The 24,292-nt window shown below is 42.7% G+C and overlaps 1 protein-coding gene across 2 annotated transcripts in view; it reads left to right on the top strand.

Moving 5' to 3' along the window:
* Positions 1 to 24,292, top strand: part of C1QTNF3 (C1q and TNF related 3) — a 514,740-nt gene that overhangs the window by 126,794 nt on the left and 363,654 nt on the right. For both annotated transcript variants that reach the window (XM_086962927.1, XM_086962929.1), the window contains exon 3: positions 8,635 to 8,789. In XM_086962927.1, coding sequence (XP_086819053.1) covers positions 8,635 to 8,789 — 155 coding nt within the window. The remainder of the gene's footprint in view (positions 1 to 8,634; positions 8,790 to 24,292) is intronic.

Raw genomic sequence — 24,292 nt, 5'->3', positions numbered from 1 at the left:
GAAATGTTCCGTATGGTAAATCTTTGGGAAAACTATACCAAGATCTACCATGCAATCAATGGGAAAATGTAAAATATGCATACTGTCCACAAATAAAGTATACTCCAGGTATCACAGGATCCTGCCCCTCTAATAAAATCACTCTATCCTCAAAAACATGTTCACAGTCACTTTACAAAAAATAACAGCTTTGATCAACATGTATACACAGATTTCCCATATGTTGCCAATCTAAGGTCAAGGCTGTTACATTTTCTTTCACCAGAAGCTCAGTTTCTTCACTATTCCACCAATGGTGTATTTTAAGATCTTTTTTTGTTTTAGAATTTTAACTCTAGGGGCCCCATTAGGATGGCGGGCGGACTTTGCCCGCCCGCCATCATCGTGGTAATAGGGACCGCCCGCCTTAAGGCCGGGGGTCACGTCGCCAGCATTAGGATGCGCCCGCCACTGTAGCGGGCGCATCCCGCATTCCCGCATTCCTACCATTGTGGTGGCCGGTGCACTCAGCACCGCCCGCCACAATGGCAGGAAAGCATGCTGTGCACTTCCATGCACAGCATGGCATGGCAGGCACCAAATCCTTGCTTCTTTACTGATATTTCTGATGGTTGCTACTGCATCTATAGGGAACGTGGCTGAGTTTCTAGAACAACTCTTTATGGGAAATTCTATCTTGCACTTCTTTGAAAAGGAACTCTTCATGGATTCTATGTAGGATAGATTAGGCTCTTAGCTTGTTTAGTGACAACGTTCCTTTATCAAACATTTTGTATAGATGTATGCTGTCACTAATCAATCTTTTATTTTACATTTCTGTAAACTGAAATAATCTGAATAAAGATGACAACAACCATATTACTCCTTTAAGATAAATAAAGGTTTTGAAAACTCTATCAACCTCACATCATTGCGATGAGACCCGGAAAGCTTTCGACCACAGGTCAGAGGCTTTCCTGGTGCCATCGAGGGTTTCATTTCTGACTGCTGCATTACCATGCAGGTGGTCGAAAGTAAAACCGGCCGGTCATTACTGTTGGATTCCGATGGGCTCAAGGAGCCCATCGGCCAGTCGGAGATCTGCCCGTAATCCGTATTGACGGCGTTTCTGCCATAGGGATTATGATGTTGGTTTCCCACAGGCTTTCCATGTTTGGCTTTCTGACAAGGAAAGCCTGTCAGAATGCGACGTTGGGGGCCTCTAGAAGAGCCCCCTTCACCCTGTGTCCTCCAGTTCGGGGTTGAGGGGGCACCTATTGTGCCCCCCTGTTGATCCCTGGACCGTGCGACAGGCACCCTGAGGTGTCTGCCACTTAGTGCAGGGATGAACTGATCCTCCCATTTGTCTCTGGGAGCTTGTGCTAAGGCCAGTTTATGGCAGCAGCACAAGCTCCCATAGGCAAAAGGGAGTATGCGTTTGCAATGCAGCGGTCTGGACCGCCGACCGAACTTTGGTTGGTCCCGAATCCACAACAGTGTCGCTGACATTGTAATATGGGCCTAAGTTTATGGCAGTCGAATATATGTGCATTAGTTGCATTCTCATTCCAGCTCCATTCCAAAATTGTGGCAAAGATCCGTTGTCCTGCCTGGAAGCCATCAGAATTTCCAAAGGACGAGATCTGTAAGTTGGGGTGTTAGGCCTTAGAGACCCTTTGGTAACCCTCCTAGGAATTTCCCACACTGCCATGGACTGTACACTGTGTTTGAGCACTCACACTGCAAAAGCGATACTTCTTATAGATTTTTTTGCTGGTTTTAATCTATGTAGATGATGGAAACTACTTAAAGCTTCTCTTTTTCTTGAAGTTAAGAGGCTTTTCCTCTCTGATTTAACTATCAGAGGGATGTGGCACTGATCCAAAACATCATGAAATTCCATACCTGGGTGCTCTGGTATATCCCATTAGCCTCTTAGAGTTATTGTCTTCAGAACTCAATGATCTGGTGATCAGGCCATTGAGGAGAAGAAACATCTACATCTCTTCCATCCTCCTCCTCCAGTTTTTCTAAGTTGTATCAATCTCAGTACCAACCTTCAACTGCTACTCAGCAGGCCTTATGAAAATAGTGCCATAGCCACTTCCCAGTCTCTTGCATGGCACAACTATATCTCCTCTGCCAGTGAACTTCGTGGAGGGTCATCATCTGTCAGTCTGGAACAAAGGGATTCAGAACACAAAATTCCACCGAGCTGCCAGGATAAACCTAGGAAAGGCTTTTCTTACTATGCACCAGCTTCACTCTTATACCAAACGACTCCTCCACCCAAGTGCTCACAGAAGGTGCAATTTAATACATTTATGTTATTCGGATTTATATAGCGCGCAGCTGCCCCAGCAAAGGGGCGTCCTGGCGCTGCCAGCATCAGAATAATAGACCAGACACCAAGACAGGGGATGCAGAAGAAGCAGAGAAGCAACCAAAAGCCTAGCAAGATGCGACCAAAAGCCTAGATGCGACCGAAAGCCTAACAGGAATTCCATCAAGCAATCCATACAGACAGGGAATTCCATAATCTGGCCGCCAGGTAGCAAAAGGACCGCCCTCCAGCACGAAGACGTTTCACACGGGGGACAGTAACCAGATGCTGTCCCAAAGAGCGCAGCTGGCAGGAGGGAGCGTAAGGGGTGAGCAGATTGTTATGTTATGTTATGTTAAGTATATTTTTGAGCGCACAGCTGCCCCAGCGAAGGGGCGTCCTGGCGCTATATCTGAAAAAGAACATAACAAACAAGCAGAATAGGAAGCTAATAGGGCAGTGGGAAAAGATAAGTTTTCATAGCTTTCCTAAAAGCGAAAAGGTTTTCTAGAGAGCAAATGTGGACAGGGAGTGCATTCCACAGTTTGGCGGCCAACACCATAAACGATCGACCACCCAATCTGCATTTACGGAATCGGGGAACAAGTGCCAGACTTTGGCCAGCAGAGCGCAGACTACGCGAAGGAGTATAAAGAGTCAGGAGAGGTTGAAGGATGGCGGGAGTTTCAGATTTCAGAATTTTAAAAGCAAAGCATAATGCTTTAAATTCGATGCGTCTGATGACTGGCAACCAGTGTAGTTTAGCAATTGTGCTGCGGGCTGAGCAGACACGCGGGAGGCCTACCAAGGCCCTGGCTGCCACATTCTGGGCCCGTTGAAATCGCAGGACTTCCGCCTGGTTAGCGCCCAGAAGCAGTACGCTGGCGTAGTCGAGTCTAGATAGTACACTCGCTTGAACCACCATCTGGCGAGTGGGGGCATCGAAGAATTTGAGGATAGGCCTCAAACCACGTAAGATGCCGAAGCACATAGATGCCACCTTCTTAGTGTGGCACGAGAAGGTAAGTTTGGAGTCCAGCCAAACGCCAAGGTTTTTTAGTTCCGACACCGGTTTTGGGGGGGGTCCTAACTCCTTGGGCCACCAGTTTGCACCCCACAGATCTGGCTGTTTTCCCAGTACCATCACCTCGGTTTTGAGGGCGTTGAGCTGTAAGCAGTTGGCCATTAGCCAGCTGGCAACTGCCCTCAAGCCATCCGCAAAGTTGGATGCCAGTTGGTCGGAATCTCCGTTAAGGGCCACCGCCAACTGGGTATCATCGGCGTAGGATACCATTGTGAGACCCCATCTCTTAGCAACCTCCGCTAATGGTTGAACATAAAGGTTGAAGAGAGTGGGGCTCAACGCCGACCCCTGCGGGACTCCTTGGGTGATGGCACGGGATTTAGATCTAAATGGTGGTACAACCACCTGAAAGGAGCGTTCCGATAGGAACGACTGAAACCAGTCTAACGCACTGCCTGAAATACCAGCCTCCCTAAGCCTCTGGACCAGAATGGGATGGGATACAGTGTCAAAGGCGGCACTGAGGTCCAAAAGGACCAGTGCCGCCGTTTGACCGGCATCTAGTACAGAGCGGAGGTGTTCAACCATATATAGGAGTGCCGTCTCTGTACTGTGTCCAGGTCTAAAGCCATTCTGTGTGGAATCCAATAGTTGAGCTGAGGTCAGATGTTTCGTTAAAAGATTATTCACATGGGCCTCTGTGATCTTTGCCACCCATGGAAGGAGAGAGATTGGTCGATAGCTCTCCGGCTTCAATGGATCCAGTCCTGGTTTTTTTATAATAGGCATAACACAGGCGGCTTTCCAGGCAGGCGGAACTGAGCCAATAGTTAGGGATTGCTCCACAAGATGACGAATGGGAGGAAGGCAGAGGGGTGCTGAGTCCACAAACTGGGCTGGTCTTAGGGGGTCATCTGGCGAGCCAGATTTGACCTTGGCCACCAAGAGATTAAACTCTAATTCTGATGGTATAGGAAGAGTGGCCAAGCCTAGAAAAGTCCGAGATGTTATGGTTGTACTATCCAGGTCAGCTTTGGGAAAAGAGCGATAGATAGCGCTAACTTTTTCCACAAAGAAACTGGCCAGACCCTCACAGTGAGCAAGAGAGCAGATCTCGTTGTTAGGGAGTCTGTTCACTGTGAGCTCCTTCAGGACTTTAAAAACCAGCTAGGAAGGGTTAGAGCTTGCCTGAAATTCCCGTGCATAATAATCAGCTCGGGCCCGACAGACAGCTCTATGGTAGACCTTAACCTTAGCCAGGTAGAAGACTTTTAGGTCTTTCTCATATCCCTTCCTCCAAGCTCTTTCGGCTTGGCGACAGGTAGCTTTTAATCGCCTGAGGTCCTCCGAGTACCAAGGGTTAGACTGGGAGGAACGATTCCTACTCCAGGTGGCTGGTATTAGTAGGTCAAGCGCTTGAACAATCCAAGCGCAAAAGGTGTGGTACCCAGTTTCAACGTCATCTGAATGAACCAGGGGTGTAATGGTTAGAGCACGATGGAAATCCTCCAATTTGAGCTTTTTCCAGGGGCGCCTGAAAGATGTTTTATCGGGCTTCCCGGTAGGGCGAGCTGCCGTAGTAATAGAAAGCTCAATGAGGTGATGATCACTCCATCCCATGGGTTTAGGGGGTGAGACCTCAGTCAATTGAAGATTTGTGAAGACCGGATCTAAGATATGACCACCCTCATGAGTCGGATGACGGACCAATTGGGTCAACTGTACAGCTTCGAGATCGTCAAGCAGACCGCTAACCGCTGGTACTTCCAAGGCGTCGAAATGGATGTTAAGATCGCCGATAATGGTGAGATTGGAGGTAAGCAGAGAGAGAGAGCTTACCAGCTCAGGAAAGCTTTCCTAAAAGCACAATCACTCCCAGGAGGGCGGTATATTACCAGACCTGAAAAGGTTTGGTTCGGGCTAGTGCTGATGGAGAATTGAGCACATTCAGCGCCCACCAGGTCCATAGGCTTCCAAGTGCAGGTGAAACAGGTTTTAAAAGCCATGGCGATACCTCCGCCTCTCCCCTTACGATTCAAGGTGTAAATAGCATAGCCTGGGGGGAGGGCCAGATTGATAATGGCCGAGTCCTCATCTCCTAGCCAGGTCTCCGTCATGAAGAAGACATCAGGGCCTTCTAGAGAGATAGCTTCGTAAATATCTCGGTGGTGCTTAGACAGGGACCTGACATTATGGTGCCACAATTTAATGGCACTAAGGGGAGGAGGTACCTTATTCCGAAGTAACATTGCCTGACTAGGGGCCTTCAGCGGAGCCGATAATTCCCAACGGCCACAAGGACAAGTATGGGGACCACACAGCGGATGTAAACCCACGTGTGAGCAGGGGGGCAGGGTATGTCTGATCAGATGTAACGACTCAGAGGAGTAATGATAAATCATTATTGCGGAAGGAAATACAGTCTTACCACAGTCCACGCGTCCTGGCGCGGACGGGCGCAGACGGGCAGGACTCTGGCTTGACTCCGGCGCGAGTCAGGCGCTACCACTGCGCGTCACCGCTGCGCGTCACCGCTGCGCGAGTAGAGCGAGCATTAAATAGGGCTCGCCTGTGGTCCTAAGAAGCGCTAGAGCGCTCAAACAAGTGGCACACTCGCCACTAGCCACCCCCAAGATGGCGACCAAGCGCCAAACACGAAGGTAGGAAGATAAGAAATCCGCTCAAAACGCGTTGGGGGGCCCGATTATTGTGCAAGTGTGTGGGCACAGCAGGAACAATTAAGAACAGGGGAAAATACAATTTAAACGAAAGTAAATACAAAAAGCGGTATTTTTAAAAGTAAGCTGCGCTTTACACTGAAATTACAGCAGCATAGCGCACGTGCGTGCTATTACCTTTTCCAAGGTCGAGCTAGTAAAATGCTCGCCTTAAGTAGGGCTCACCTGTGGTCCTAAGAAGCGCTAGAGCGCTCAAACAAGTGGCACACTCGCCACTAGCCACCCCCAAGATGGCGACCAAGAGCCAAACACGAAGGTAGGAAGATAAGAAATCCGCTCAAAACGCGGTGGGGGCCCGATTATTGTGCAAGTGTGTGGGCACAGCAGGAACAATTAAGAACAGGGGAAAATACAATTTAAACGAAAGTAAATACAAAAAGCGGTATTTTTAAAAGTAAGCTGCGCTTTACACTTAAATTACAGCAGCATAGCGCGCGTGCGTGCTATTACCTTTTCCAAGGTCGAGCTAGTAAAATGCTCGCCTTAAGTAGGGCTCACCTGTGGTCCTAAGAAGCGCTAGAGCGCTCAAACAAGTGGCACACTCGCCACTAGCCACCCCAAAGATGGCGACCAAGCGCCAAACACAAAGGTAGGAAGATAAGAAATCCGCTCAAAACGCGGTGGGGGGCCCGATTATTGTGCAAGTGTGTGGGCACAGCAGGAACAATTAAGAACAGGGGAAAATACAATTTAAACGAAAGTAAATACAAAAAGCGGTATTTTTAAAAGTAAGCTGCGCTTTACACTGAAATTACAGCAGCATAGCGCGCGTGCGTGCTATTATCTTTTCCAAGGTCGAGCTAGTAAAATGCTCGCCTTAAGTAGGGCTCACCTGTGGTCCTAAGAAGCGCTAGAGCGCTCAAACAAGTGGCACACTCGCCACTAGCCACCCCCAAGATGGCGACCAAGCGCCAAACACGAAGGTAGGAAGATAAGAAATCCGCTCAAAACGCGGTGGGGGGCCCGATTATTGTGCAAGTGTGTGGGCACAGCAGGAACAATTAAGAACAGGGGAAAATACAATTTAAACGAAAGTAAATACAAAAAGCGGTATTTTTAAAAGTAAGCTGCGCTTTACACTGAAATTACAGCAGCATAGCGCGCGTGCGTGCTATTACCTTTTCCAAGCTTAACTATTAAGTAACTATTAACTAGTAAGCTACGTGTGGTAAGCTTCAAAATCTTAAAAGAAAGACACAGCGTCCTAAATTTAATGCGTTCAGACATAGGAAGCCAATGAAGTTTCCAGATGGCACCAGCTGAGGGGAAGGTCCACGGTAGCCCAAGCAAGGCTCTGGCTGCAGCGTTTTGAACACGTTGCATCTGAGTTATTTCAACCTGATTGGCCCCTAATAGGATAGAGCTGGCGTAGTCCAATCGGGATAGAACAGCTGACTGGATAATCAGCTGGCATGTTGGAGGGTCAAAAAACTTCAGAAGGGGCTTAAGATCACGCAAGAGGCCAAAGCAAGTGCCAGCAACTTTTTTTGTGTGGTCTTGGAAGCTGAGGGAGGAATCCATCCATACCCCGAGGTTGTTAACCACTGCCTTAGGTTTAGGGGCAGTGCCCAGGACACTTGGCCACCATTGCTCAGTCCAGGCACTCGAGTTCTTCCCTACTAACAGAACCTTTGTTTTGCTGGCATTCAACTGCAGGCAGTTAGTAGTCATCCATTCCGCAACGGCAGCCAGTCCGTCTCTGAACCAGGAGACATTCAGTGTGGAACCTTCAGTCAGGACCATCACCAGCTGCGTATCATCCGCAAAGGAGACCATGGTCAGGTCCCACTGCCTGGCGACTGCTGCAAGAGGTTGAACATACAGGTTAAATATTGAGGGACTTAGCGCAGAGTGTGACACAAATAAATACATCTTGCATCACCATGAGCTTGTGCAGTGTGATTTAGTTTATACAGTCAGCCTTTTCACAGTTTATTTCCAAATAATTTTGTTTGAAGGTGGGTTGACCCCTTCCAGGTGACACAATTCCCCCTGTGTGTGGTGGGCTGGGCTGACCTTGGGATACACAAGTGCCTTGCCAGTGGCATAACAAACTTCATGGGGGCCCCCTGGACTGTACCTGATGGGGCCCCCTGGGGCTATTGTTACGACACTGTGCCTTGCTTAGATTATGCTTCGATAATTGGTCATTTTGGCATGTTTAATATTTGTCAGTCAAAAATGTACTTTATTTGGTTTATCACAACCATAAAGTATACATATACAAATTTCAATTAAATAGCAAAAAGATAAAATTCATTTTCTTAAAATATATTTTCTATTTCCTTAAAGTAAAACATTATTTTCCAGACCCCATTTTTAGATTGTTTCTGTTTTTAAAAACAGAGTCTCTACTATTTTCATGAATTTTACCCCGCAACATATTAAAATGTTCGAACCAGCTCCCATCCAGCTGATAACAGCCTGCCTGCAAGTGCGGATCTGAAACATATTTAGGACTGGTTTCAATAAAGTTCTTCTCTCGTCTTTTGTTGACTTGCATGTACACAGAAGATGACACAAAGTTTCCGTATGGTACCCACATAATCTACATGTTTAATATCTTCCAGGGAACCATGGAAACAATGGAAACAATGGAGCCACGGGTCAAGAAGGTGCAAAAGGGGATAAAGGAGACAAGGGAGAATTGGGGCCGAGGGGTGAGCGAGGAAACCCCGGACACAAAGGAGATAAAGGCCACCCCGGCATTCCAACTGAGCTCCAGGTAAGAATACTATTTAAAATACTGTTTGCTTACATTTGTTGTATAGAATTATGTTTTCGATTGTATTTTGCAAAGTACTAATTTAATGTTGATGTTTTACAAATTATTTTGTTAATAATACAAAAATAATTATTTTTAAGATTTTAAATAATATCGTAATGTATTAGATATATACCTTAATTATTCATGTTTTCAAAGTTTTGTTTAAGTGGAGATGCATTTAATGTAAATATTTCTGAAGTATTTTTGTTGCTATGTTAGTGTTTTTACTGGTTATTGGGTTTGAAGGGGAAAGGGGTTGAAATTGTTTTTATAAAAGGCATTTAAAATGCATATGTAATAAAAAATGCATTAATTTATTAATCAGTAAAATAATTAGAATAATTAGGTAATATGTGTTAATCTACAATAAAATGTAATGGTTTGGCTTGACAGGAAGCGTGACGTTTTTTATACAAAAAACTCAATATGTTTAAATAGATTACTTTTTAACAAAGGGTAATTTATACTGACATTTTTTCTATTTAATAAATTTAATAAGGAATGGGCTATTTAAAAAAAACCATACAAACATACAGTTCCCTTAAGATCATTATTTAATTTTGTAATTGTTATATTTATCACTGAATTAAGTGAATCCTTTCAAAAAGGGTTCTTGGGTTTTTGGAGATTTAATGTGTGAAGATTTCAATAAACAATTATAAAATTAAAAATAAACATTATTTTTCTGTAATTTTAAAAGGGAATTTAAATATTAGTTTATCAGATTATAGTTGAAAATACATTGACATTAAAATTAATGATTTCAGCATTTTTTAAATAATTATCGATTAAAATATTTAATAAATTAATAAATTATACTGAAATAAAGGGTTACCTATAAATAAACAATGGAAACATATAGCTATCTAATTGTTGATGTGTAACTAGTATATACATTAATACTGAAGCATATTTTAAACTCACCAAATTGTTTAAATTGGTCACACAGTCGTACAAAATTCAAACATGTTTACACAATCCAACATAAGGTAATTATATTTTTTAATTAAGTAGTACATAAATTACACATCACATACATTTATATATCTATAAAAAAGGCAAGTTTGCATTTGTAGATGTCCTCGCATATTGATCTACACCTTGATGTACATTTCCTCATGGATTGAATTATCTATTTCAAGGTGAAGACATACAAGTCTCTACCCCTAAAGTAAGTGTGTGGAGATGCCTACAACTGACTTGACAAAAGGAAATTTACCATTAGCAAGGTTACGCCTATTGGTTGAAATCTTAAACTCCCCCAGGAGGAGTGGTCTCCATATTTGAAGTAAGAGAGAACTTTAAGAAAACAAACTATTTTAAATAAAAAATAAATAAAGACTTTGTACTTTTTGATAAAAAATGTTACAACTAATTTTCCTACGTTATATTCACCTATGACTACCACAGAAGCAAGGGATGCAAAACCTGCACCAAAACACACTATTACTCTAATTTTAATTGTTTTTTTTAAAAAGTAAATTGAATGTACATTTTCCCTTTCCGACCCCTTCATTGATGTTACAAGTGTCAAATTCATCAATGAGGGTATTATTTTATTTGTAATTTTTTTCAAAAACATTATTACAATATATTTTATTATTATGTAATTATGTATCCTAAAAAGTCATTTTTCCATTTTTAAAGATAGTTAATGATGATATTAAAATTCATATTAAAATTCATTTAAAGTTTAATTTAAAATGTTATTTAATTGTATTTATTTATATGTTTCCCTCTGTGTTAGTATTATTGCCCGCCTCCATTGGTTTCACATAATATTAAATGCAATTCACAGACCTATGGCTGGATAGCTCCACTTCCGCCTCTCCTATCTTTTCTGTGAGGAGATCAATCTATATATTGGTCTATGTTTAAGTAGTAAATGTGGAAGCAACAAAGGGAGTCATAGAATACTTACCACTAAGGGGCCGATTTCAATGTGGTCGGAGAGGGCTCCGTTGGTCGGAGCTGTTCCGACTGCATCAGAATGTCCTGTTTGGATTCCTTTTTGACCACCCATTTTATGGGGTCGGTGGGAAAGGAATCTGAACTGGATATCCAAACCGGATGCCATTCGGAAATCCTCCAGCAATCCCACGGGCGGCTTTTTGCAGCCAAGGGATTACGATGGAAGGTTCCCACAGCCTTTCTGGGCCGGCCTTTCCGACGCAGAAAGGCTGTGGGAATCTGACTTTGGGGGCTCCCAGCAGGGCCCCCATGGGTGAAAGTCGTCTGAATGGAGGCCTAGTGGGCACCTATGGTGCCCCCTGTTGATCCCTGCACCCGGTCACAAGCACTTTGAGGTACCTGACATGGGGTGCAGGGATGACCTGCACCTCTGCTTTACAATGAGAGCACGCATTCCATTCAGAACAGATGCTCCCATTGTAAAGAATAGGATTGCAACCAAACAGTGTTCGGTTGCATCCTACTTGCCTAGCTGGAACCAACAACAGTTCGGTTCTAGTCCCCAAACAATGTCGGACCGACTCCAATCCATCTTACATTGTATTCGGGCCCTTAATTTGAGGGGTTTAGAGAAATTTAAGGTACTACTTTATTTACTGTAAAGTGCCTTTTAGGATAAGTGCTCCCAGTTTCTTAGAATTTTTCCCATTGGTGCTGATGAGGTAGTGCTTTCTTCTTCAAGGCTAGAACTATATTATGAATTTTTTCTTTTGTCTATATTAGGTGAATGATTGTGTTCTTTCACATTTTTAACAGTCCCAATCATGGTAGGTGGACGACCATAATAGCCATTTGAATAACATTTATTATATTTTTTATTGGTTTGTTAATTGGTAGTGCTTTCGTCAGTTTACCTATAACCTATACAAGGTATTCGGGGGTTCTCCTTCTATAAAACCATGTAAGTAGCTGTTGTGAAGGATCATCTTTTACATGTCATCCCCCAGATCTTTTGATTTATTTTACTGAACACGTTTTTGTTGGACGTACGACTCTACTCCTGCTAACCAGTGGTAAAGTCCATGTGCCTCCCTTTTAATCATGATAAATTTGGCATAAACCTATTTGACACATTTAATGTTAAAGTCACTGGTATATGGCACTACATGTCCAGAGTGCCTGTAAATGAAATGCTGTAACTGGAATGGCATGGCATGGTGAACAAAAACATGATGGATTTAGGCCCAGATCTATATACTGGGGTTATTGTACGACATTGTTCTGCATTCTGTCCGTCAATTTTTCTTTTTGCATTTGTCACCCGAGTGGGACGGGTATACCCAGACGTGGGTCCCGTGCTCTCTGGAGTCAAGCTATCCTGGCTGATGAGGGCTGAGAGCCTGAAACCGGCCCTAGTATGCTTGTTCCGAGTTCAGCGAGTACCTGACCTGGCAGTTCGGGCTGGACTCTTCCCATTGGGCGCAGGGTCAAGACTGATTTGCATATTGCTGGGTCCCAACTGGAATGGCATGGTGAGCAACAAAACAATGGATTTAGGCCCAGATCTCTGTAGTGGGGTAAATCTATGACATTGTTCTGCATTCTGTCCATCAACTGTACTTTTTGCAAGTGGGCTGCAGCACTTATTGCCCTGGCAGACTGTGCAGTTTTAAATCACCATTGCATTTTCACCTGTCAAAACAAAACGTTTTCCATGCCTACACCATACTTTTTAAGGCCTTTAAGTCTCCCTAAGATAGACCCTAACTGCTCAGAGGCCAGGTTGCATGGTATTTAAAAAGTAGTACATGTATATATATAGTGTTAAATGTCCTGGCAGTGAAAACTCTCCTCAATCATTTTTCATTGGGGCAAAGCTGGTTCTAATAAAAAAGAATTTTGAGGGGGTCAAGGGAATATATTTAACGACCTGTCATTTCATTTCCCTATATCATAGACATTATACAAAACTATAGAAGTGAACAGTCCTCTATGTGTTGTTGTACTAGTAACTTAGAAAACAGGACTCATGCAAACTGTGAAAGAGTTACAACTGGCTGAGATATTCCCATCAGACCACCCTTCTGGCGGAGTCTCATCAAATGAGATGTTTGTTAATCCATCCAACCAACCGCCCAAACCATCAAATGATGGTGCGGATATGGATGTGGAGTGGAACTCTAGCCAGAATGTTACTCAGAGGGTAGTGCTGGGGGTGTGTAGTGCAGTGCTGTGGTGAAGGAGAACTTAAAATTAACGACTCAGACAAAAAATATGTTTAATGGGAATTGTCTAAGTGTCAAGGTTAAAACCACGCCGGGTAGCCTAAATGTATAGCTACACTATGGCGCTGTGCAGGACGGTCAATATGTTTCAGCCAAATTGGAAGTCTATCCGGCTTTCTTCAGGACCTAGATATTAAGCTACTGCAACTTAGAAAACGTGAGTGTGAAGAATGATAACAAAATTGTTTTAAATTATATAGGAATACTTATATCTACCAGGAACTTGGAGCCCCAATGTTCACAAGGAAGATGTAAATTGTGTCTTAATCCTGTTGAAAGAAGCACAAAAACAGGCACATATTCACATAAATATCCATATATTCACAAGAGACTGTACAGACAACACAATAGCATAAGTATTTTTGCACTTAGCTTGTTCTTGAGTATACTCACTCTTTCACAGAAGAAATAGCCTAACTGTGAATACTCACCGCGCTTTGCGTGGGAGATGACCTCACCTCACCCGGCAACCGCTCGGGAATATGAGGCCCCGCTCTAAGGTGTAAGAAGGAAGAGAAGGGCATAAATACAAAGGTTATATGCCCCGGCTAGTAGCTGTTACATCCTAGTTCTAACTTTATAATTATGGACTGAGTCACTATAAACCACAGTCACAACCACACAGGTACTGGCACAAGAAAAAGGAAACAGTCACTCCTGGCAATAAGATAGGGAGAAATGTACTACAGTCCCACATCTATCATCGGTTTCGGTTAAAGTCGGAAACCAAGTTCTCCCAAACAGTTGACAAAGAGATTTGGCTGTGAGAAAAGGTGTTCCTCTCCTGACAGGCTGGCTCAGGGCTGTAGCCAACTTCTTAATGAGATTCAACGGACAGGCTTGGGGCTGCACTCAGCCCTTCCTGACTACAAAGGAAGCCTACCCTGTCGCTAGCAGATTCAGCTCACACCTGGGCCTGCCTGTCCTTTGCCCTGCTAGGCAGACAAGCATCAAACCCAGTGGGGGTAGAGGACCTGACCAGAGCTGGTTTAGAGGGTGGACAAAAGCTTACCCTCCACCGTCAGGGTGGCACTCTGCATAAAAGTGGCCCCCACAGACCACTCCTCAGAATACTCCTGGACCTGCGCGGGTCAGATGAATGACTGCCCAGCTTTCTGAAGAACCAGAAGGAAGACTGGACCTGCTTGCTTTGAACCCAAGACACCATAAGTGACACAAAGGGTCATTTGACTCACCTTCTTTTTGAGCTATATGGACATAGCAAGCTTCCAGTGGTCTCTATCCCGGCAATTGCCTAGCTGATCAATCCCAACTGGACCTGCTGAGGACCGTACTGCTGGCCTCTGCTGGTAAGTGTCCTAACCCCCAAGTGGTCCCCCTCATGACCTGAACCCTTGGCTAGTGTTAGAGTGTACTCCTCCTGCCGAGCACTGCAAAAGCTGAGACTTACAAACTTTTTGCCAACTTTTCCTCCAAAGAGTCAGAGCCATCAACATCAAATCGCCAGTTGGATTTAACTTGCTGATTTGCCCAGCTGAAGGAGATCTGACTTCCAGAAAAGTCAGAACGTAGAAGGTTTAATCACTACCAATGCCAAAGAGCAACCCATCGATCTTGAGGCCTGTCCCGGCACAGACTTTGTATTTTGCCCACTCAGTCCTTTCCTGCCTTCGTCAACGATCGTACTTGGACCCTGCTCTTTAGCAACAGTCGTTGAGTCCTGCTTTGGATCCAGCTTGCAGCCTGCTCTTGCTGCTGACTCACTAACAACCACTTTTCTCTGGAAAAACCTTGACCAGGGGCTTAAGCACAGCTATAATTAGTGACTTTAGTAGTTCACCCTGACAAGATTTGTGATTAATATTTTAGGTAGGCTGGCAACCCCTCAATTAATACTCCAATTTCTTGCAGAAGTTATATTAGACATTTTGAAAACCGTGAATCAATTTGAGAACAATAAATGTATTTGATTTAATTAAAAGTGTTTATAGCCTTAGAGTCGGAAGGTTTAGAGTTAGAAATGTAGGACCTTTTGAATTGAATACTTGCCTTCTTTATTCTTGTTTTCCGGGGTGATCCTGTAGTAGTTCACATCTGTTTTCAAAGTTCTGCAATTGGTTTTGAACCTTTTTAAGCCTTTGAGATACTTTCAATCTAATATGTTTATTTTATTTCTGGAGTCAGTTCCTTCACTTGTTTATAGTGAAGTTCTATGGTGCGTTAGCACTTTCACTTGAGTCTGCTTTTCTAAGGGTTAACTGTGCATCAGTTTGTGTATTTGGTGTTTTCTGTATTATAGACTTTTTAAATTAATTTTGTTTTCCTATTTGTTTTAAACTTCATTGGTTAAAGTTTCAGTTAGTTATTATAGTTTTTTAGAGATTACCTTATATGGAAGATGCTAATTAAATTGGTACTTATATTTGTTGGTTTGTTTCTTATATATTGTTTGAATATATACTTTTTATTTAGTGGTTGTGCATTTTTTGTGTTGTTGTTTGATATTATTATAAATATCACTTACAAATATAAAACAATAAACATGCCAATAACCAAAATAACAACTTCTATAATATTCTCATGAATATTATAGTAGTCAATTCTTATTAATGTTGTTATGTTTTATATTAGTTTTAATGTCTCCTCAATATTTTGAGATTCTATATGTTTGTTTGATATATTACTGGTGTTCCAGTGTATTAGATGACAATATTTTTGTATTCAATAATTTTGTTATTCCCAAAAGGTGTAAAAAAGTCAATATTAGAATTTGTGGTGTTCTTAAAACAATATTTTGTGCCACAATACTTTTTTGATCAGTATTGTGACGTGAAACCATTGCTAGACAACATTAGAAAAAAATGTAAGTCAGGCTTTCAAAAAAGAAGCCTTGGGCCCAGTTAAAAGGTTTTGAAAGACTCTCCACTTGGAGTAACACATTTATTATAGAAGTTTAAATGAATAAGGGAGGAGAACCACATAGTCAACCACATTTACCAAGCCCAACTTGCAGCTAATGGATTACTGCTGTGCAAGCTTTTGTATGAAGGCTACACATGAACTCCACTAATGGTAGCTTATTAAAGAAAGATTGTTCTGATACCTATAATGGTGCCCCATTTAGGCAGTTGGCAAACCTGAGATTCAAGAGGGCATTTTCAAGATGGGCTCTTGGCTTATGGAATGAAGCCACAGAGTCTACACGTTCCCCTAATCTCTTGAAATGAAATAATAAATGTATTTTATGCAATCACACCATGGTCTGTCAAACTATAATTGATTGTTTATCAATGAGACACTCAAGATTATGATGGCCGACACCGTAGCAAGATGGAATCGCTCGACTATTAGTCGGTGGTTCCGCCCCCAGCATTAGGATGCAACCACCCTATATGCGGTCGGAAACATCTATTTCTTTCATTGCAGCATGTGCAGTGGCGAGAAAAGGGCAGCAGCACAAGCTGCAATAGAAAAATAGATGTTTTCAAATATCCATGCACCTTGTGCCAGGCACCTTGCAATGCCTGCCACATAATGCAGAGACGTTTAGGGAGGCACCACTGGTGCCCCCCAGGTCCCATAGCAGAGGGCCAGGTGGGAAGGGGGCTCTGCCAAGGGCCCCCTACGTCACTTTCCACCTGCCCTTTCATGGCATGCCAGCCATGAAAGGGGAGTCAGAAAGCGAAATGTTAATCCTGACGGCGGAGGGGAGACTGGCTTTTGCTGCTTTTTGAGGATGACATTTCCGACTGCAACCGTGAGCCTGTCGGAACCGGAGTAGAATTCCCCCGCGGGTTTACCCTCCGACCGCCAGTATCATAATATTTTATTTAAAATGATCAGTTTCAGCAAAGGAAGGGACTCCGGATGAATGGGGTACCCACACTATCTTTAGTTAGTGGCTGGAAATGAGTTATAATACAAATTAATGGTGTTACCACACTAACACAATAAATTGAAAAAATACAAATGACCAGGTTGTTGATTCCAAAAGATTATTATTTTCTTTAGAAAAAGGTAAATTCAGTCAATATTAAAAAAAGGGTACACAGAGATGCGCTTGAGATATAGAAGGAGTATCTTATATGCTACAAGCAAACATCACAAAAAAAGTCTATGCTGCTGGTAGATAGTAACCAAACAAGGGTGGCTGGGCCCAATGGGAGAGAGTGTAGGCAGGGCCACAATACTGTGAAAAAAGGAATTTTTGCCTATGCCTCCAAATTTTGAGTTAAACACTGATTAGTTAAGGATAAACAACACTTTATTAGTTTACCCTGACAATGATTTATGTCTTTGAATCGTTACTCAGTTTACAAAAAATTGTCTTCATTCTACATTAACAGACATAAGATCGCCATCAACTTCATATCTGGCCATATACAGTTCAAAAAACAATTTGTGCATATATACAGTGCAAAAAAATCCAAAATGAACGTGTAAAAAGAAACTTTTAGTCATTAGTGCATGATCGTGACATGGACAAATAAGTCATGAACATAGTGAACAAAATCAACATTTCACAATAAAAAAGATCAAAATCGTGGGGAGAGAGAGAGAACAAGTTTTTTTTCCAAAAATCAACTCCCAACTCCTGAAGCAGATTCAATCGTTATTGTTCAGGAAAGTTGCCCATTTTTGCATCAGTAACGTTGACCCTTAATGTCAGAAAAAAGTGCCGACGCGTTTCAAATCCCGTTACATTATTTGCAGGATTCTCATCAGGGCGGTGTGATTCTAGTCCATGGGAACTGTTTGTGAAAAGAAAAAGGGGGATTTTGTTTAGCAAACGGGGTCCTCTAGCCAATTATGCTAAATAAAAAGAGCGCATCTGAGTGCGGCATATCTTATATTGTTTTGCCCAAAGTTGCTCCTATTTGAATGAAGGATCGTCTATGCCAAGGGGTTTGGACTGCAACAGAGCGAGGTTTAAATTAGTACTACATCGGAGTTGGTTTTGCTCACCTAGAACGGAGTGCATGAATCGAAGATTACCTTCAGTGTTCTCAACCCTTCGGCTAGTGTGCCGGTTTCAGGAAAGAAATCTCACTGTTGGCTTGTGTACATCTCTGAAAAAAAGGGAATTTTGAAGAGAATTGGGGTTGGTTCTGCTCGCTCGGTAGTGCACTGGAAAAGGAGCGCCTGGGTGGAAGGAAAAAAGCTTACTTGTGGAAAGTTCTGCTCGGGCGGGAAAATCCTCACCGGTATTGATAATTCTCTGTTGTCAGATCTAAGGGAGCAAGGAGGAGGTGGAATGTCACTACACTCGTTCTTTACTTACAGCGCGAAAACGAGTCACAGTGTCAATGAGTCTGGATCTTACTGTGAATCTGTACGGAGAGCTCCGCTTGAGCGAGCAGAACCAACCCCAATTCTCTTCAAAATTCCCTTTTTTTCAGAGATGTACACAAGCCGACAGTGAGATTTCTTTCCTGAAACTGGCCATCATTTCTGTGGGACTAGATATGCAGGCATCACATTTATTTGTCTAGATTTTGTCTGTAGATAAATGCTCAAGGAGTTGTTGTGTAACCTTCAGATAGCCTACCTTGATGGATAAATGGCAGGGGAACAGATGTTGTCTAGTCTATTGGAATTCACTGTGGTGAAGAAAATATTACATTGATTACATTAGCATTAAATTACTTTTCACATTTGTAAATAAATATTTTATTTAAATTGCTGATATAGAAAATCTAAACACAATTGTTTTAAAATGAATTTGCAGCGACTTAGGAATGTTATGGTAATACCTATGTAATCAAAATAATAACTAATGTAAGGTCAATTTTTAATTTACTTATAGCAAGTAATACAGTTTTAAGTCACCCTCTACCATGTTGAAATTACAACATAGGCAAGGATTCACAAAGCAGTCGTAAATGTAAGGAGGAACAATCAACCTTTTTAGGTTTAGGGTTGCACTATGTTTTGCACTTTTTAGGTCTCGGCTAGGCAGCGCATGCGCTGACTCGTCGAGAGATGCTGTATACAGTATTGTGGGGGAAGCTCCGCCCACTGTCTGCTCATGCTTTTGATTGGCTCAAATCTGAAATGCTGCATTCTGATTGGTTGCCGACATATTAGTCCCGCCTCCTTACTGCCATGACATCATGTTTATCCTTCCATGGCTATCAGCCCCTTTACTTCAGCAACTCTTTTGTTCCCCTGCCTCCCCCTGTTCCCTTCCACAGTCTGGGACTTCTCTGGCCACCGAACCCCCCCAGCTCCTTAACCTCTTGGCTGCTAATGACAAGGGTAACTCGTCATGGACTTTCCATTGATTTCAATGGAAAGTAAAGTCAAATTCAAATAATGCCTTAGCAGCCAAGAGGTTAAAACTCACCTCTTAAATCAAGCTTACAAAAAATGCTGTTTTTCTCTCGACTTCTTTGTGGTTATGCTCCGCGCCAGGATACTAAAGAGTAGTTGTGCGCGTAATAAATACCCATATAACATAACATAACATAACACTCCCGTTCCTGCCTTCTTTGGTGCCCGCATTTTTGTTGACAATGCAATAGGACTCGGGTAAACACGAGTCCTATTGCTTTTGTAAATGCTTTTTTTTTCATTTCATTGGCTGCCTGCATTTGCACTTCCTTTTGCATGACCTGTCCCTCTCACATGCGCGCGATGCCTTACATCGTGCACATGCGTGCCAAAAGTCTGCCTCTGCCTCTTGTTTAATCACCCAGAAGTTTAACTCTTCTTCCTGTGTGGTGCCCTCCCTCTCGAAATCAAAAGCTGCTCTCCTCTCACCCCGCTTCCGGGTTAAGGAGACTGAACCTTCGTCATGGGCTGCCTGGGCTCAGCATCTCCCGGATCACCTCTAGAGCCGCTGGGGCACATTGATCAAACACTCAGCCGACCTCAGTATTGCCCGGCCACTGCCTCTCCTCCCCTGCAACAGCTGATCTACTGTTTTGCGGACCGCAGGAGAATCCGAGTATACTCATGATTGCGGACACGAGCAGCCACAATCAAACTGCCATAAATTTCTGCCTTGCAGAAAAGAGTAAGTGTATTGAGGAATTTTCCCTTTTCTTGGTTTGCTGGTAATGTGCAATTTTTTTCATGTCTCTACCCCTCCGCTCTCCAGCTGCTTGAATAGGGTTTCCCTTTCAGAAATAGTGAGGAGGTAGTTTGGGGTTTTCTTTAGTGCGTAGAAGTCCTAGGCTGTCATAGCGCTTTACATGAAAATTTGTAGAAAATAGTATGCTAGAAGAAGTACAACGCAATGTTTCAGTGGGTGGGAGGGGGGAGGATTTGGGACAAAGGTAGTCCAAGTATCCCTCGTATCAAGGAGCTAATCTAGGGTCCGACCTATGCTCGAGCGCAGAGATCCTGGTTATATCTGTGGGGTGTAGTTGTGCAAAGTTCATATCTGTGCTTGCTATTCCAACAATGCTGGAAGAAACATGGTTTCAGTAGTTTGAAAACAGAAATACCATTTGGATTTGAATAGAAAAGCAATGGGCTTGCTTGCACACAAAAGCTTTGCTAGAATATTTGGCATTCTTAAGCCTGGGAATTTCGAGCTGCAACAGGGTTTTACTACTGGTTTGTCTGGGATACTTCTGAGCAGCAGCGTTTACCGGTCAGGTTGCTGGCTCAGTTAAATTGAGATTAAAATGGAATCTAGTGCACAGAATTCTTTTGGTATAATATGAATGAATGTGTTTTCAACCACCCACAAAGTACATTGAAACGCTGACCTCCAATGAGCAAAATTTCGTAAAAGAGGATTACCTCAGGAATCGATGTCAGAAGGGTTAACTTTCTTACTAATCTTTTGTTTTTATAAATCGTTGCTTTTTCGTTAATCCAGTTTGTTTACTTAACCTGAAGTGAGATTTCAACTCCATGTATGCATTCATTTGCTAATTTGAAGGTCGGCCCGCAGACAAACTGTCCCTGTGTGATGAGATTTCTCATAACTGGAAAGTACTAGGACTTGAAGGACGGGACGAGAGACTAAGGAGAAAAAAATAACTAAAATCGGGCAAGTTTAGGAATGTGAGATTGCGTGTCACCTAAGCGACAGGTGAACCCGTACCAACCCCCCACCCCTACGCTCCAATCCAATGAAGACGCTTCCATTCACTTTCATTGGCATATTTATGATTTTACCCTTTTTGTATGCATGACGATCACATTTGTAGTCGCTCCTGGTTACAGATTGTATTTTTTCCGGGTTTCCAATTGTCCATCCATATCTGAATTCTGGTCCTCCTTTTCTGTTCCATTATCTTGATTTTCTAGCTCAGTCAGTACGGTTTCTAACACTAGCACCCCGTTTACCTGCCCTCTTGTTATTCTTTCTCCACTTTCTACGTTTACCCACTTAATCATATATCTGCTTCCAATATTATCTAAGAAGTTGGTGCAAGATGTACATTCCATTGAATCACTATTCTCCTATTGTGAATAGTAAGAATGAGATAGTACCCCCCACCTTGTGGTGAAGGAAAATATGCCCAACTTTGAATGACCCAGAAGATCTTAAACAAGACTTAAAACTTTCATCCTAATGCTTCAATCTTCTTCCCTATGCTTCTAAATATCCGCCAAGAGCTTATGGTATTACTAAATGGATGAATCCATCAGTATTGTATAAGTCATTGATGTCTACATGCATAATGCGTATACTGGACTGTATATTATCACAAATGAGGAGAGGATGTAGTCTGATGAAAAGATCGGTGGACCTTGAAGCTGGGGAACCGGGTTCGAGTTTCGGCAGGGATGCTCAACATCCTGTGATTCTGGGAAAATCACTTAATCTCCCAGTGCCTAACAAAAAAATCAATGTGTCCGTCTGTAACGCAACTGGTGCTCCTGTAAAGCACTCTGATACCTTCAGGTCGAGTATATAAAACTAAAATAAATTTGCTCCAAATTCTATCTAAGCAGGATGTGTACAGCTAATTACCAGCTATTGATGGAAGGTATAAGCTTGTTTTTTTTATTATGAAAAAGTATGACAAAGGCAGTATGCCTAAGTTGTTTATTGTAGAAAGTATATGTTGAAGTCACTAACCCTTTAAGAGTGGATTTTTAATTCTGTGCTAATGATTGAAGGCATGTATTTCATTACAAAGGGTGTCGTGTATTGGCATAGTATGATACTGTTTTGCTGTTGGTTACACCCTGTGACATATCCTAAGGGTAGAATATTTGCATTTTGAAAACCCATGTTATGTCATTTTAGGAATGTTGAATACTGTTTTGCCACCCTTAATTTTATGTATATTTATAACTTTATACCTGAGGGCTGACTTGTGTGAATACTTATGCGGAATTCAGTAAACCACCTCCTTATCAGTGCACCACCACCAGCGCAGCCCCACCTCAGCAGAAATGCAGCATCATCTCTAAACAGAACCACCTCACCACCAGCACAGCACCATCTAATCATCAGCACAGCATCACCTCCGCATCATTGCACCACCACCTCTGCATCACTCAGCACCACCTCAGTCTGACCTCTGAATATGGCATCTGTCGATTCTCACCTAATGTATATTTCCTGCTCGTGTTATAATTTAGGTACTATTTCCCAACCTCCACCCTCACATTGTTTGTGAATTCCCTCCATAACAAAAAACATAAATAACAAAGCAGCATTAGAACAGGCAGGAAGAAGTTGCCAGTATTGCAAGGACAAAACACGAGAAGACATTTTTATGTTCATTCTTTATTTAATAGGGTCGTTCAGTTGTACTTAATGGTTTGGTTATATACAAAGTAGCAGCAATGCTTATACCACTTTGTTATTATAACTTTTCAACATGCTGCACAGCGACCACAATGCCGTACAGCATAGCTTAATAATATTGGCAAAGCTAAACACTTATAAGGTCCTAAAGGCGAGATCTATTGGTGATGCCAAGAGCAATGAAACATGGCAATAGTCTAAAAGCAGGTGGTAAACAGTGGTGTTTTTTCAGAGTTGTGAGAGCAGATTGAAAACAGTCGGAGGGAAATATTGTGCAGTGTCAAAGCTGTGTGAATGTGGACTGTAATCTCTTTGAAAGACATGCAGTGTCAAAGGTGTGTGACAGCAGCAGAGTAACGTCAAAGGCGTGCTAATGGTGACTAAAGTCAGCCCTGTGACTGATGTGTATGCCAGATGCGTGAATGTAGTTCGGAGGCAGAAATATGACATCGGTGCAGCTCCGTGAATTCAGTCTGAATGAATTCAGTACTGTGAGCAAGGAACATTCATTGGCAGGGCTGTGGGAATATCTATGGGAGCCCTCTGGCCTAGGTGCATCATCACAGCTGTGTGACTGCAGATCCATAACAGAGATAATTGTCTTCCAAGAGCACCCGTAAACAATAATATTTTTTCCAAGTCTTGTATTTTCAGTGATATGACCACAGAAGGACCTGATTGTATATTAAAAACATTGCTTTGGACTTTACCATTTCCTGCTGAAAGTCAATATTTCTCTCCATGTGTTCCCATACGTGGCGTGTCACGCAGTTTGGGACTTACTTTCCCTCCATGTTTCAGCACCCAGGCTACTGTGCTGCAGAGCTAAATACATATAAGGTCCCAAAGGCGAGACTGATTGCATTGCAAATGCTTGTTTTAACCTATTATTTTTTCGTCTGCATTCAGGTTACCCTTGATTAAATCCATTTCCCTCATCCTTATTAAATACAGTGGTGACTTATGGAATGCATTCCCAAAGTAGGTGATCACATTTTGTTCTACATAATGATTTAAGCTAAACTGGTCACATCAGAATTGATCCTAATTCAAAACAAAGTTGATTCCAGCTTTCATCCTTCATCAACCCTCCAATTGTAAATACTGTCAGGTCCGCCACAGCACTTACACCCTAACATTCCATGCATTATCATCACAGTCTCACAGCTTCCGCACTCAAAATACTACAGCATATCCATACAGCCCAAACAAATGGCATTCCAGCACTTCATACTCTATACTTATGCACAGAAATGTCACTTCACTATAATATTACAGCCTTACATTTCAGACACCTCCGCAGCCTTTCTCAAGGAAATTAGCGCCCAGGGCCGGACTGGCAATGCCGGGCGCCGGGCAATCCCCCGGTAGGCTGCCAGGGGTGGGGGCCGGTTTTTTGGCAGGGGGACAGTTTTTTGGCAGAGGGACGATTGTTGGTCCGGCGTTAGTCAGAAAATAAATGGGAAGTTTACTTACAGACTAGTAGTCACTCGCTACTCTGTGTGTCTCCGCTCTCCATGAGGGGGCAAAAAAAAGCGCAATCACTGGATTCTCTACTACATTTTCATCTGTATAATAATGTA

This window comes from Lissotriton vulgaris, chromosome 3_1 (genome assembly GCF_964263255.1).
Source record: "Lissotriton vulgaris chromosome 3_1, aLisVul1.2, whole genome shotgun sequence".
Lineage (NCBI taxonomy): Eukaryota > Metazoa > Chordata > Amphibia > Caudata > Salamandridae > Lissotriton > Lissotriton vulgaris.
This window is presented reverse-complemented; position numbering and strand designations above follow the sequence as displayed.